The following is a 14838-nucleotide window of genomic DNA, read 5'->3' as shown; positions in this document are numbered from 1 at the left end:
GCTCGACGATTTTGCGTTGTCGTGTGTCTCGAAGGCCGCCTTGGAGACACACGACAACGCAAAATCGTCGAGCAGAAGTTGATAGCCAAGTTCTGCACCCATGAGGACGGCCTTAACCGGGATCTTGGGTTCATGTCACGCTACACGTAACCCCACCAGCAAAAAGGGGGAAAAAATTTATATGTTTTTTAAAATTCTCTCTCTCTCTCTCTCTGCCATTTTAAGTTTCTTTCTGCCTGCCTGTGTAAAAGACACAATGTATATCGAGTGTACTGGGACGTGCTGTTCTCCGTGACTGGCCTGTTTGAATAACAACGACACCTTTTGATTGGTGTGATGCTGTCCCAACATCGTATAAGATATGCGATTTGAGAACCTTTTCATTCAATCATCTGACGAAGGAGATAATCTCCGAAAGCTTGTGATTTTAAAATAAATTTGTTGGACTATAACCTGGTGTTGTAAGATTCCTTACATAAATATACCGAGCAGAGATGATTTTTGTAAAAGTACACCTCTACAAACATAACAGCATAGGAATTGCTAGGCGAAAAAAGACCAGGGTCCATCTCGTTCACCTTCTACCATGCTGATAGTCGCATGATACAACGTTAATGGAGTAGTCAACTAATTACAGCGTATATATTAGCCAGGACACCAGGAGAACTCCCCTGCTCTTCTTCAAACAGTGCCATGGGATCTTTTACGTCCACCCGGGTGGGCAGTTTAACGCCTCATCTGAAAGATGGCACCTCCGATAATGCAGCACTCCCTCAGTACGGCACTGAAGTGTCAGCCTGGATTGCATGCTCAAATCTCTGGAGTGGGACTTGAACCAACGACCTTCTGAATCAGAGGCGAGGGTGCTACCGCTCAGCCAAGACTGACATTAAAAAGACAACTTGCATTTATACAGCTAGCACCTGATCACATCTCAAGAAGCTTCACATACCATGAATTACTTTGAAATGCAGCAACCGTTGTGTGTGTAAACGCAACAGACTTTTCCACACAAGATTCCACACTGAATGAATTGAGAGGAATGACCAGTGAGTCTCTTTTTGGTGGTGTTGGTTGAGGGAGAAATGTTGGCACCAGGACCATTCATTTAATTGCTGTTTGTGGGATCTTGCTATGCGTAAATAGCTGCTGCATTTGTTGACGTAGCAACTGTCATTTTTTTTTATTCGTTCACGGGATGTGGGCGTCGCTGGCAAGGCCGGCATTTATTGCCCATCCCTAATTGCCCTTGAGAAGGTGGTGGTGAGCCGCCTTCTTGAACCACTGCAGTCTGTGTGGTGACGGTTCTCCCACAGTGCTGTTAGGAAGGGAGTTCCAGGATTTTGACCCAGCGACAATGAAGGAACAGCGATATATTTCCAAGTCGGGATGGTGTGTGACTTGGAGGGGAACGTGCAGGTGGTGTTGTTCCCATGCGCCTGCTGCCCTTGTCCTTCTAGGTGGTAGAGGTCGCGGGTTTGGGAGGTGCTGTCGAAGAAGCCTTGGCGAGTTGCTGCAGTGCATCCTGTGGATGGTACACACTGCAGCCACAGTGCGCCGGTGGTGAAGGGAGTGAATGTTTAGGGTGGTGGATGGGGTGCCAATCAAGCGGGCTGCTTTATCTTGGATGGTGTCGAGCTTCTTGAGTGTTGTTGGAGCTGCACTCATCCAGGCAAGTGGAGAGTATTCCATCACACTCCTGACTTGTGCCTTGTAGATGGTGGAAAGGCTTTGGGGAGTCAGGAGGTGAGTCACTCGCCGCAGAATACCCAGCCTCTGACCTTCAAAGAGCTTGGGATTTTTTTTTTTTTGATTAATGGGATAAGACATTATATAAAAGTTTTTCTGCACCGTGCTAGATTCCAACTGACTGGGAGCTTGGATGCAAGTACTGACTGCCATTTCAAATGGAATCACCCTAAATCTTTTGAGTTTTTACCAATTCAAGTCTCGGCCATGCTAACGGACAGAACATTCTGCAGCAGCATCGCAACTCTGCCACTTGAAGGGGAGGAATGGTTAACAGACAAGCTCTGCTCTGGTGAATCACGATACAGGAACACCAGACATTATGGAAAAATGTGTAGTACAAGAAAGAAAGACGACTTGCATTTATATAACCTCAGGACATTCCAAAGCCCTTTACAGCCAATGAAGTACTTTTGAAGTGTTGTCACTGTTGTGATGTAGGATTCGCGGCAACAAGTTGGCACAGAGCAAGGTCCCACAAACAGCAATGAAGTAACCTCATCAACCTACAACCCTCCGAGAACACTGCGTTCCTCCAATTCTGGCCTCTCGTGCATCTTCGATTACCATCGCCCCACTATTGGCGTCCGTGCCATCAGCTGTCTGGGCCCTAAGCTCTGGAATTCCCTCCCTAGACCCCTCTCTCCTCCTTTAATAGGCTCCTCAAAAAACCTACCTCTTTGACCAAGCTTTCGGTCACCTTATGTGGCGCAGTGTCAAATTTCATCTGGTTACGCTCCTGTGAAGAGCCTGGAGATGTTTTACTAGGTTAAAAGCACCATATAAATGCAAGTTGTTGTTGTTGAGGTATGTGGTGTAATTAACCAGCCAGCGGCTCGCGAGCCAGTGACTCCTGCAGGAAACGTACATGCACACATATTAGGCGCTGATAAAAATCAGGCCTGGCTGTGATGTTCCACAGCGGTCAAAAGACCCATCGAGACTCATTGTCCAAGCTCATTCGTGAATCACGGCCACTTGGGAGGGGTGGCAGAGGGGTCACTGCTGTCTGTAGAATGGCACCAGTTCAAGAGAGGGAAAGTTAGGGGCGAAAAATGGAAGGATTTTTAAAAAAAAACAATAAATGAGAAAGGAGAGGTAGAACCAGGAACAGAGAATGGGAGGCAGGAGATCAAGGACAATTCCAAAATAAAGAGCAGAGGGGACAGGATATCAAAAAATTATGGTGGGGGGGGGGGGAAAAAAAGTCTCCTGATCACCGCCCTCCCACCACACCCCCCGTCACGTCACCTACGTTAGGCACAGTACACGTACAGATTTATAACAAGTTAATATAGGATTTTGTCACAACAGGACAGGAAAAAAAAATCTCCTATAAAAAGGGATAAGGCAGATGACAATCCCTTTTAAGTAAACATTCCTCATTCTGTTCACAGAAAAATTGAATTTAAGTTCTTTGAATTTTACATGGCTGCATTTGTAAATGGGGGTACAAGAGATGTGACTGTACCAACAGCTCTCAGCTGACCCCTTCTCACCTGTTTATCTCTTACTAAGATCGTAAAGTGAGCTCAGCTGCTCCGATAAACACCACAAGGCAGTGAAGCCCTACCTCAGCACGTTAACTGACATCTGATACCAACCCACAAACGACACTACAGTATGTACTCAACGGGAATTACCTCCTCTGTGCCAAGAAACTTACAATGTTTCTCTGGACATCGTGATTCTGCAGCCAATTTGGCCAGAACCCAGAGAATTAAAATCACAGCGAGGTTTATATTCCCAGCAAAAATGCCATCTAAATGATCTGTCGGTTTTTCCTACAGTGCTACCCGATTAGTGGATTCGAGCAGAAGGTACCTTGAAACCTGGTGCATACATTGACTACCCTGTGGACCTTAATCTAAGAATCTGGTGCTGCAATTTATGCAGCGAAGTGCACATTTTTTAAAAAAAATGATGAATGCAGTATTACTCCCAAAAGGATCAGTCAGAGAATTTGGTTAACACTTCGGATAAAGTAGTGCGAAGTCACTTGTGCTACCTTCAGGGGGACTACAGGAGCAAAAATTAACCAAAAACCTCAGGTCAGGGCATTACATAGAATTCTGTATAATTTACAGCACAGAAACAGGCCATTCGGCCCAACTGGTCTATGCCAGCGTTGATACTCCACATGAGCCTCCTCCCACCCTTCTTCATCTAACCTTATCAGCATAACCTTCTATTCCTTTCTCCCCCGTGTGTATATCTAGCTTCCCCTTAAATGCATTGATACTATTCGCCTCAACTACTCCTTGTGGTATCAAGTTCTACATTCTAACCATTCTCTGGGTAAAGAAGTTTCTCCTGAATTCCCTATTGGATTTATTAGTGACTATCTTATATTAACGACCACTAGTTTTGGATTCCACCAAAAGTGGAGATATTTTCTCCACATCTACCCTATCAAACCCTTTCATAATCTTAAAGACCTCAATCAGGTCACCCCTCAATAGTCAAAGCTACCTCGTGTACTCTGCTCCCCAAATGAGAGTAATGCTAATTCTCGGGGAAAGCCAAATAGATCCGATTTCCGGGTAAACTTTTGAAAATTCCTCTCCAGCGACGCAAGGCAATCAAGCAAACTCAAGGAGACCCTGGTTACCCATGGCCCATCACTCGGTGAACTGAACTAATCGACACCCATCTAACTGAGCCATCACAGAGCCCCACAGCTGTTTCTTGTACTTAAGATGAGGCAATCCAGTGCCGATATAAATTCAAAAACAATTTCTGCAAGATACAGAGAAATCTCTGACTCTCAAAAATGAGAGCAAGAACTCTAAACCACATGCGAGTTTGCAAAATGGAGTACAAAAAGGGAATCAGATAAAAACATATAGAATTCCCTCCTTAAACCTTACCGCCTCTCTATCTCTATCTCCTCAAGACGCTCCTTAAAACCTACCTCTTTGACCAAGCTTTTGGTCACCTGTCCTAATACCTCTTTATGGTGTCAAATTTTGTTTGATAACTCCTGTGAAGCATCTTGGGACATTTTACTATATTAAAGGCGCTATATAAATGCAAGTTGTTGTTACTGTACTGTAACTGGAAAGGATAGCCACGAGGGGGAGAATAACAGATGTTCACACTGGCTCATGTCCTCCTTAGCACTCATCCTCATTACCTGTATCACTGCGCTGAACCAGCAGGTGTTTCCGACGTTTTTGAGTCCCACTGGCCACTTGTCCTCACGTTTCCGATCGTGGGGGTTGGGAGAATCCCCCCATGCTTCACACCTCTTCCTTTTCAAACCGGCTTTACCCTCACCAGCATTTGCGTCACCCGCTCTGTAACACAAGGAGACAATTCTATCATTTTTTTTAAAACCAAGATGCTCAAAATTACTTCGGAAGACATGAGATTGGATCTACATCTACGTTGAGAGAGGGGAAAAAAATTGCAGGCAGAGTTTTCGTTTTATGTTTAATACAAAGGTGACCCCTTTAAAGTACATTTAGCAAAACAACATACAACGAAGCAAAGAAGAGGGGAAACGATGGGGTGGACAGACTCAGGTTTCCAATCTTTTGGGCCAAACCTTGCCAGAGTGGGGCATCCTGCGGGACAACATTAGACTTTTTCCTGTACCCTTCAGCTGGAAAAATGTTTGCGCCGTATTCTGCTGGAAGTGCGAGCTGATAACAGCGCAGCGAGGGCAACTGGGGCCTCAGTGAACGGTGGGACCAACAAAGGTTAAGACTTAACCAATGAGATTTAAGGACCGAGCAAGAAACAGGGGAACGTCTGAGAAGGAGGGTGAATTAAAAGTCAAATCAGGTACAGAAAGAGGAATAAAGAGAGGGAACGAAAGATTGGATTAAGAGAGAGAGAAAAAAAAGATACAGAAAGGAAAAGAAAAAAAATATTTAATATTTGACATTTTCTAAATCTCAAACAATTGACTACATGCAGGAATGAGATTGGATAGTTTAAATTGTTCCCTTACTGGACCGGAGAGTTAGTTTGATATTGCATTAACAATTATCACGTCGTCAAAAAGATACTTATGCTATTAATTCTGAGCGTTCCAATTCCGGCTTAAATCGACCAGCAAGTTCTAGAGATTGGCAACTCACGACGTATCTCTTAACCCCCTGAACTTGCTGGCCAATTTGCGCATTAGTAGCTGCGTGCGTCGTCGGCCGTTACTTTTCCGGCAAGGTTTGGCCCATTATTCTGGGGAGGTACTGAACAAAGGACAGGTGTCTCCCACAAAGCAAATAGCAGATGGAAAGCTTCAAGTAGGCCCCTGCTCCTAGTGGGACTGACGCTCGCAGTGACTTGGAGATAAGACACGAGATGCACAACTATATCAGGGGGAGCAGGGGGAAGGTCAGCAAAAAAGAAAAAAAAAAAAAGAGAACATACTTTCATACAGGGATATCGTTCCTCCCCAACCAAAAAAATAAAATTGGGTTGAGCTTTCCAGAAAACGACTGGTGGATGGTCAAAGCCAAACGCCAAACCAAGTGTTGTAGAAACAAACCACTTCACAAAATCCAGAATCTGAATTAGAACTTGGTTTTGGGCCAAACTTTCGATGCTCAGCCCAGATTCCTGAACAGTACTGCTTATTCTGGCTTGTACAAAAAAAAAAAAAAATGGGAGATGGACAAAGAAAGGTCCCATTCAATTCACAAAACCAATATATGACGCTGTTTGTGGAGCACTGTACTGGTTAGGGTCCTGATTCTCTGCAGCAATTCCATCTTCTTTCTGCAGCTTCTTGCTTTCCCGCAGGCTCAGTGCGATCGCTTTCTGGAGGTCCGCCTTTTCGTCACCGGTGAGGTCGATGACGCCTGGAAGAAATGGAAAATTTACCAAAATTATGAAAAAAAAAATCACAGACTCAGTGAGGAGACGGCGGGGCGGGGGGAGTGGGTACTCGACACAGTGCACTGCAGTGTCCATTGGTGAACAATGCAGCCTTTCTCTCCCTGATCATCATCTTCCCTCAACACAAAACCGTCCCCCCAACCAACTCAATATTTTTTTGGTTTGGAAATTAAGTAAGTACTCACTGCCACGTGACTGGTGGTCTGTGGCTCCACTGCACTCGTCGTCTGGTTCATTGGCTGTTGCACCGTAACCTGGTTCCCTGGCACTTTCATCGGTGAGGAAACTCACTGCCTGATTTATGTCCCCACTGCTGACCTGCGAGAGAGAAAGGGAGAGAGAGAACAATAACCACATCACAAGATAACAAAGATTCAGCATGCTCATCATTGCTATTTAAAAAAGCGAATATGAAACGCTAACCGCTTTATTTACATTTGGGGGGGGGGGGGGCCGGGGGGAATGGAATATTTGAACAGGGACTGCTGAACACATCAGAGAGGGAAAGCAGCCTTAGAGAGGAGCTAGGTAACTAAATACACTTTGAGGTATGGCACTGAACCATAGAAACCAGCTCTGTCCCATGTTTGATCCATGGTCAGTGCTCTATTAGCTGATCTCAGCTGGGGCAGGAGTGAAAACAAATCAATTGTCCTCAGTACCCTGGACTAAAGAAAGAAAGAACGATCTTGCATTTATATAGCGCCATTCACGGCCTCAGGACCAATGAAGTGCTTTGAAACGTAGCCACTGTTGTAATGTAGGAAACGATAGAGAGGGAAAAAAAGAATCATCCCACTTCTGATTGTTATCCAGTGACCCCCTACGTTAAGTGGACACTGAGTGTGGGTAGGATGCAGATGAAACCCATAAAAACAGCCCACTTATCCTCACTGCCTTGGCTCACCGCATGAAAAGCGGTTAAGGTACCAGAAGGTTGCATTAAGAAACGATGCCCTTGAGGAAAGGAAAGGTGAAAAACACTGGCTTAAAGGGGTCAAAGGGCCGACCAATGCAGAGAAGCTGAATCACCAGCAATACACCTTTTACGGTGTAAGCTGAGCTCCACTAGGTGAAAGGATCAGAGGGAGAGTCATCCCAGATTGCCCTCCATACCACCTTGCCGCTGGTTTCAAAGTGCTATCTGCAGACTTTTGGGGAGGTGGTTTCTTGCCATTCCCATTAGCAAGGGAATTGTGCAGGAAACGGAGCCGGGAGGAAGATGTGTTAAGTTGGAGAGAAAGACACAGTAATCAGAAAGTGTGCAGGTGGTGTGAGGAAACAAGGTGGATAAAGGGCAGGACCTGTTACAGAAAATAAATCAGCTGAAACTCCTGTGCAGTATGAAGGAAGTGCTGAATTATTCAAGGTGCCTTCCTTTGGATGAGGCATTAAACCAAGGTCCTGCCTGACGTTAAGAATCCGTGACAATACTCAGAGAGCAGGGATTTCTCTCTGTGTCCAGGCCAACATTTCTCCCTCGACCAATGCAACCAAAAACTAATTAACTGATCATTCTTCTCCTTGCCGTTTGTGGGATCTTGCTTTGTGCAAAATGGCTGATGCGTTTGCTAACCTGGTCACTGCATTTCAAAGTAATTCATTGTATGCGAGGCGTTTTTGGAAATTTTGAAGAGGTGTGTTTCGGTGCTCTACAAAAGAATGTACTTTCTTCCACAGCTTCACTCCATTTAATGGACGGCTGCAGTTTCAGACTTCTACCACGAGAGGCCACAAGTTAGCTACGTTAATGCTGCCCTACTTCCTTGTAGAAAGCTTCAAGCTCTTCAGCCGCCACATCGAGTGCGGCCCTGATGTTTTAGAGCGTAAACCACATCCGCGGCATTGACCTTCTTGCAATTGGCGCGCTCAGCCCGGATGACCGCACACTCTCAGGGAAAACCTTCAGCACCCCGCAGGTCTGCTTGTAGATCAGACCAGAGAACCGCTGGATACCGCCACAATGAGCCAAGATGGCCGCTTCGGTGATGCCACAGAAGTCATCACAAAGCATCTTATGGTTGTCGCTTGGCTCCACCTTCACCAGTCCTTTGCCTCCTTTACCTCTGCCAGATATAACTCCTTCATCAATTCGCAGCTGAATGAGAACTCCGTAGAATTTACAGCACGGAAACAGGCCATTCGGCCCAACTGGTCTATGCCGGTGTTTATGCTCCACACGAGCCTCCTTGCACCCTACTTCATCTCACCCCACACTGTATTCTTCTATTCCTTTCTCCCTCATGTACTTATCTAGTTTCCACTTAAATGCATAGAACTACTTCTGATGGTGTAAAATGGGTCCCTCCAGGGTTTTTTGGAAAACGATCTCTGATGCCACTAAAGCCATGACCAACACTGATGTCCCCTCACATTTACTCCCCTCTCCTAGGCCCGTCTCCAGCCGAGGTACATGGGAGCACAAGTATCATTGCTGACAGCAAGACAATGTATCTCCCCACAAAAGCAAAATCTCACTCCTCCGACTTCAAAAAATGTGGATTCGACACCCGAGAGACACCTCAGTCAGACCCAATTATGTACCAGAACTGGGAAAATACCAAGCAGCTTGGACTGCCTTCCTGAGATCTGGAGAAGGAAGCTCAACTCAGGGCTAAGCAGCAGGCCACGGTGGATAAAGTCTGAAACGGCTGCCAAGGAGGTAGGGGGTGGGTAGATAGGGGGTTTGGATTGAGTCCCAATCAGAGATTGGGAGCCAAAGACATATGGCTACAGTTTTAGTGACATTTAAGTTGTTAGAAATTATGGGATTCATCCACGTCTCAACGCTGGACTGGCAGTTGGACAGGATCACATTCGTGGAACTTATGATGGAAACAGAAATATAACAGTCATCGGTACCCATGTTAAAGCTAACGTCATGCTTATGGACAATATTGTCAAGGGGCAGCATGTTCAACAACTTGCATTTATATAGCAACCATAACATAGGCACTTCACAGGAGCGTAATCAAACAAAATCAGGCACCGAGCCACATAAAGAGATATTAAGGCTGGTGACCAAAAGCTTGGTCATAGAGGTAGGTTTTAAGGAGCATCTTAAAGGAGAGAGAGGCAGAGAGGTTTAGGGAGGGAATTCCAGAGCTGGGGGCCTAGGCAGCTGAAGGCACGGCCGCCAATGGTGGAGCGAAGGAAATTGGGGTTGTGCAAGAGGCAAGAATTAGAGGAGCGCAGAGATCACGGAGGTTTGTGGGGCTGGAGGAGGTTACAGAGATAGGGAGGGGCGAGGCCATGAAGGGATTTGAACACAAGGATGAGAATTTTAAAATCGAGATGGGGTGATGAGGGTGCGAAGTTGAAAATGTTCCATTTCCAGCACGTGTCCATCACTTTCATCAGCAAAAAATCAGCCAAAAATGAAAGTTATGGCAACGGACAATAGATTAAGTCACCCACAAGATTTACAATGAGCATTATTGCGGCCTATACATATACATTTTTTTTTAATTGTCCTACAAGCAGAAAAGAAAAAGAGAAACAATGAGTGGGATCCAAAAGGAGCCACCCCCCATTGTTTGGCAAAGAGCTGAAGTGTCACAAAATATATACAATTTTAGCTCATCTGATGGCTCATTGGTTAAGTACACTGTGAGGTGTGGTACTGAACCATACAGTACTGCACGGGTTCAATTACTGACTCTTGCTAATTTTGTCGCTCTCAACCAAAGTTCTACAACTGGCCTAGAGCTGGCGAAGGGGGAGAAGTTAAGTCGCCCAATCCTGATCGCTGACCAGTGACCCGTACTGGAAAGTGCATGAGAAAGAAATGAAAGACTTGCATTTATATTAGTGCTTTTCATGACCTCAGGATGTCCCAAAGCTCTTTACAGCCAATGAAATACTTATTGCAGTGTAGTCACTGTTGTAAGGTAGGAAACGTGACAGCCAATTTGCACACAGCAAGGTCTCACAAACATCAATGTGAGAATGGCCAGATCGTCTGTTTTAGTGATGTTGGTTGAGGGATAAATATTGGCCAGGACAGCGGGGAGAACTCCCCTGCTCTTCTACGAAGCAATGCCATCGGATCTTTTACATCCACGAGGGGGCAGACGGGGCCTCGGTTTAACGTCTCATCTGAAAGACGGCACCTCCTTCATTGCAGCATTCCCTCAGCCTAGATTATGTGCTCAAGTCTCTGGAGTGGGGCTTGACCCCACAACCGTCCGACTCAGATGCAAGGGTGCTACCCACTGAGCCACAGCCGACACCTGTGTGTGGACATTGGGTGAGAACAGGATTGGGCCTTGCTGTGATGACTGACCAATTTGGTGGCATTCACTGTCTAGACTCACACTTGAAGAACGGTCATTTGATGATGTACCGGAGAGCTGCAAACGCCAATGGAACTGTACCCAAGCACGAGTCACTGGCTTCCAGTGGGGGAGAAAGAGATTTTCACATGAGGCACCTGTTCAGCAGCATCCAGAAGGTCCATTAAAAAAAAAGACATTCTGTATCCATTGCCAACCTTGTTATTACTGACCAGAAACAGTAATTTACTGATCAAGATATTATTCTCCAGTTTAAGTCAAATAAAGCATGACAGTAAAAAGGGACCAAGGAAAGGCAGGTTTAGGAAACACAGAAACATAGAAAATAGGAACATGGGTAGGCCATTCGGCCCTTCGAGCCTGCTCCGCCATTCAATGTGATCATGGCTGATCCTCTATCTGCAAACCATATCCCAGCTCTCACCCCATGCCCCTGAGGACTGGCTGATATCTTCACACTGCGTGACCAACACATGTAGGATAGTGGAAGCTAAAACCTCCAGCATCTATCAAGAAACAGTTATAAACAATTATAAACAACTTCCTCATTCCTCATTTACCTGAGGAAGGAGGAAGTCTCCGAAAGCTTGTGAATTTAAAATAAAATTGCTGGACTATAACTTGGTGTTGTAAAATTGTTTACAATTGTCAACCCCAGTCCATCACCGGCATCTCCACATCAAGAAACAGTTAGGTGCAGAGTGGGTGGGGAGGAGAGGAACGGGGAAGGCTATAGATTCGTTCCGGGTAGGTGAGCTAGGATGGGTCAAATGGTCAGTCTCACCCACGTCTGTCTTGTAATCTGGCTTGAGTTTAAAGACACAAATCAGTGGATTACTAACCTGGAGTGCCTGCTGCAGCAGTCGATTGTCATGAATCCCTGTGATTTCTCGCAGCTGGCTGATGACTAAGCAATCGTTCTGGGAACAAAAAGAGAAAGAGGAGGAGTGAAGGGGAGGAGAGATCAGCAAGTTTCTGGTAGTGTGTAGCTGCTGAGCCCGTGCAGCTTACAAAGTTAGCAACCTGGATTACTGGTTGAGGATCAGAACGCACAGAACATAACTGGTCTCAAGGCCTCTGCAACTAGATACCGTAATCCTTCTGATTTCATAGTTTCATAGAAATTACAGCACCAAAGGAAGGCCATTAGGGATATTGTGCCAATGCTTACTCTAGTTCTTCAAATATCTTCAGCAATCTACTCTAAACCCATTTACCTTCCCTGCCCCCATATCCTTTTCAAGTAATTATCTAGTTACCTTTTAAATTGTGTGATTTGCTTTAATACTACGAAAGAACAAATTTGTATTTATATGGCGCCTTTCACAACCTCAGGATGTCCCAAAGCGCTTTACAGCCAATGAAGTTCTTTTGAAGTGTAGTCACTGTTGCAATGTAGGAAACGCAGCAGCCAATTTGCACACAGCAAGATCCCACAAACAGCATTGTGATAATGACCAGATCATCTGATGTTAGGTATTGGTCGAGGGATAAATATTGGCCAGGGCACCAGAGCAAACCCTTCGAAAATAATAGTGCTTTGGGATTTTTATATTCACCTGAAAGGGAAGATGGGGCCTCAGTTTAATGTCTCATCCAAAAGACGGCACCTCCAACAGTGCTGCACTGGAATGTGAGCCTAGATTATGCGCTCAAGTCCCTGGAGTTGGACTGGAGCCCACAACCTTCTGACTCAGAGGCGAGTGCTACCCACTGAGCCACAGCTGACCCTTAACTATCACAACAGGTCTCTTATGTGACACATGATCAAAATCCATATTTAAAATATCCACTGCAATCCCTTCATCGACCTATGCTGAGATTTCTGCAAAAAGCTCAATTCATTAATCAAGCACGATCTTCCCTTTACAAATCCCTGTTGACTGCTCCGATTGGCCCTTTTCCAAGGATTCAACTTTCTTGTGGCGGTGAGGAGTTAAAGGTCAATAATGTCTTGTAATAAATCTAGTCTTCCAGCCCCAGAGACACAAGAACAGTGTTACAGCTCTCAGTGTTATTAAAAATCAATCTTCTTATACAGTGACTATATTGTTTCTCCAATGGGGACAAAAACTGCTCCCTAGACTTTCCTTCACTTTAAATTAAGCTTCTTGGTTTTTCTGTCTTTCTATATAGCAACAATTGTTTAAGGGAATTGAAGACACTGTCTCCGCCCCCATTGGAGTCCTTCAGACCATTAAGGAGTATTTTCTGCTGGCCCTGGTAGAATAGCCGGTCCTGAGCCTTGCACCCGGGGAACTTTTGACACCTGCTGTGTTGATCATTTTTATTTTGCTCTTAAAATACTTCAACAATGGGCACCGCACTCCAAAAGGTAATTCATTCTGTGAAGTGCTTTGAGTCATTTCAACAATGTGATAATCAGGAGAAACGTCTTTACCCAGAGAGCGGTTCGAATGTGGAACCCGCGAGCACAAGGAGTAGTTGAGGCGATGAGCGTAGATGCATTTAAGTGGAAGCTAGATAAACATAAAGGAGAGAGGAATAGAAGGATATGCTGATAGGGTTAGATGAAGTAGGGTAGGAGGAGGCTCATGTGGAGCATGAACACCGGCATTGACCAGTTGCACCGAATGGCCTGTTTCTACACTGTAAATTCCATCTTTATCCCATGATGTGGCACTAAATAAACACAATTTTATTCTTATTTCGTTAATACCTTATTTATCACAAGTTATAACGCCCCGTTCATTATAAAACATTATAACCTCCGACATGGTGTGAGCAATATTGCAGGAGATCCATTATTAAAAGACATCAAGACTCTCTCAATGGCTGTGTGCTTATGTGTACTGTGTGACCATACAGATCTAGGAAGGGCTCAGGTTTGATCCCCAGTCTGGGCTGAGCGAGCTGATCCAAGCCAGTGTAACGGAGGCACTGCAATTGGACTCAGTGCCACCGAACAACAGAGGGAGAGAAAAAGTAATCCCTCGCCAGTGTACCGGCCGCTGATCACTATTCAGTGTCGAGCTCAGGGGCGATTGTGAGTTTGTCCATGCTCGAGTAACCACACTCACTGTCAAGGCTCGCGCTTCAATAATGACCACTTCGGCAGGGTGCCAGCACACAGTCAGTGCCCCAGAACCAAACCAGAGAAAGAGTTGGCACCTTCCAATGGGGAGGGAGGAAACTTGGACGGAGAAAGAGACAGTGCACTTTCATTGCAATATTAAACTTTAATGGCTTTAAATGCATTTACAGTCAACTCTTAATTCAAAGTTACTTAATTTTTGCACTAAATTCCCACTTAGCTGTATCAAATGCGTTACTTTCTAGATAATGATAGGAACAAAACATCTTTGAATTATCAGGAGTAGACTACATTTTGATTTTATTACTTAACAGGAGTTCCCTAAAATATCACGATAAATGCAGCATATTTTTGGAGAAATAAAGAATCTTTCTGCTAGTAAAACAGTTAATATGTGAACAAACCACTGGGCGAATTTATATCATGCAGATGATCTAATATCAGAGGAAACAGATGATTGTTGTAACTCACTCTCTCAGCTCTGGGGAGGCAGGCTGAGTTCAATTTAAAATGTTTACAAGACACTGCCCACCCTTAAAATAAAAGGCAAAAGAACTAATGGGCAGAGGACCAAGTAGACAGCTGTTCCACAACATAACAGGAAATATAAGTCAAATTACTGGACCTCACAATCTTTGGAGGTGGGTTCATACTTAATCTCAAAACCTGCACAACCACCTTCTTGTACATCAGCTTGCTTGAGCTGCTCTCCACAGTCGAATAGCTCGCTGATACGCACTGTCTAGGCTCATACAGAAGATTGACCACTTGAGCCAGTCATCCGGGAGGGGGTCAGCAGCCTCAGAATTCAGGAGTGAAAGCATTCAGGAGAGGGAGGGGAGAAAATTGCCCAAACAAAATACTTCAGAAGAGGACATACTTTGCACAGAG

The 14838-nt window shown here is 45.0% G+C and overlaps 1 protein-coding gene across 3 annotated transcripts in view; it reads right to left on the bottom strand.

The window, feature by feature from the left end:
* usp28 (ubiquitin specific peptidase 28) overlaps positions 1-14838 on the bottom strand; it is a 65002-nt gene that overhangs the window by 34075 nt on the left and 16089 nt on the right. For all 3 annotated transcript variants that reach the window (XM_067970899.1, XM_067970897.1, XM_067970898.1), the window contains exons 2-5: positions 11735-11812; positions 6783-6915; positions 6437-6560; positions 4886-5048 (exon numbers count right to left, since the gene is read on the bottom strand). In XM_067970899.1, the coding sequence (XP_067827000.1) occupies positions 4886-5048; positions 6437-6560; positions 6783-6915; positions 11735-11812 (498 nt within the window). The remainder of the gene's footprint in view (positions 1-4885; positions 5049-6436; positions 6561-6782; positions 6916-11734; positions 11813-14838) is intronic.

Source organism: Heptranchias perlo, chromosome 33 (genome assembly GCF_035084215.1).
Source record: "Heptranchias perlo isolate sHepPer1 chromosome 33, sHepPer1.hap1, whole genome shotgun sequence".
NCBI lineage: Eukaryota > Metazoa > Chordata > Chondrichthyes > Hexanchiformes > Hexanchidae > Heptranchias > Heptranchias perlo.
Note: the sequence above shows the minus strand (reverse complement) of the source record. Positions and strands in the feature narration are given on the sequence as shown.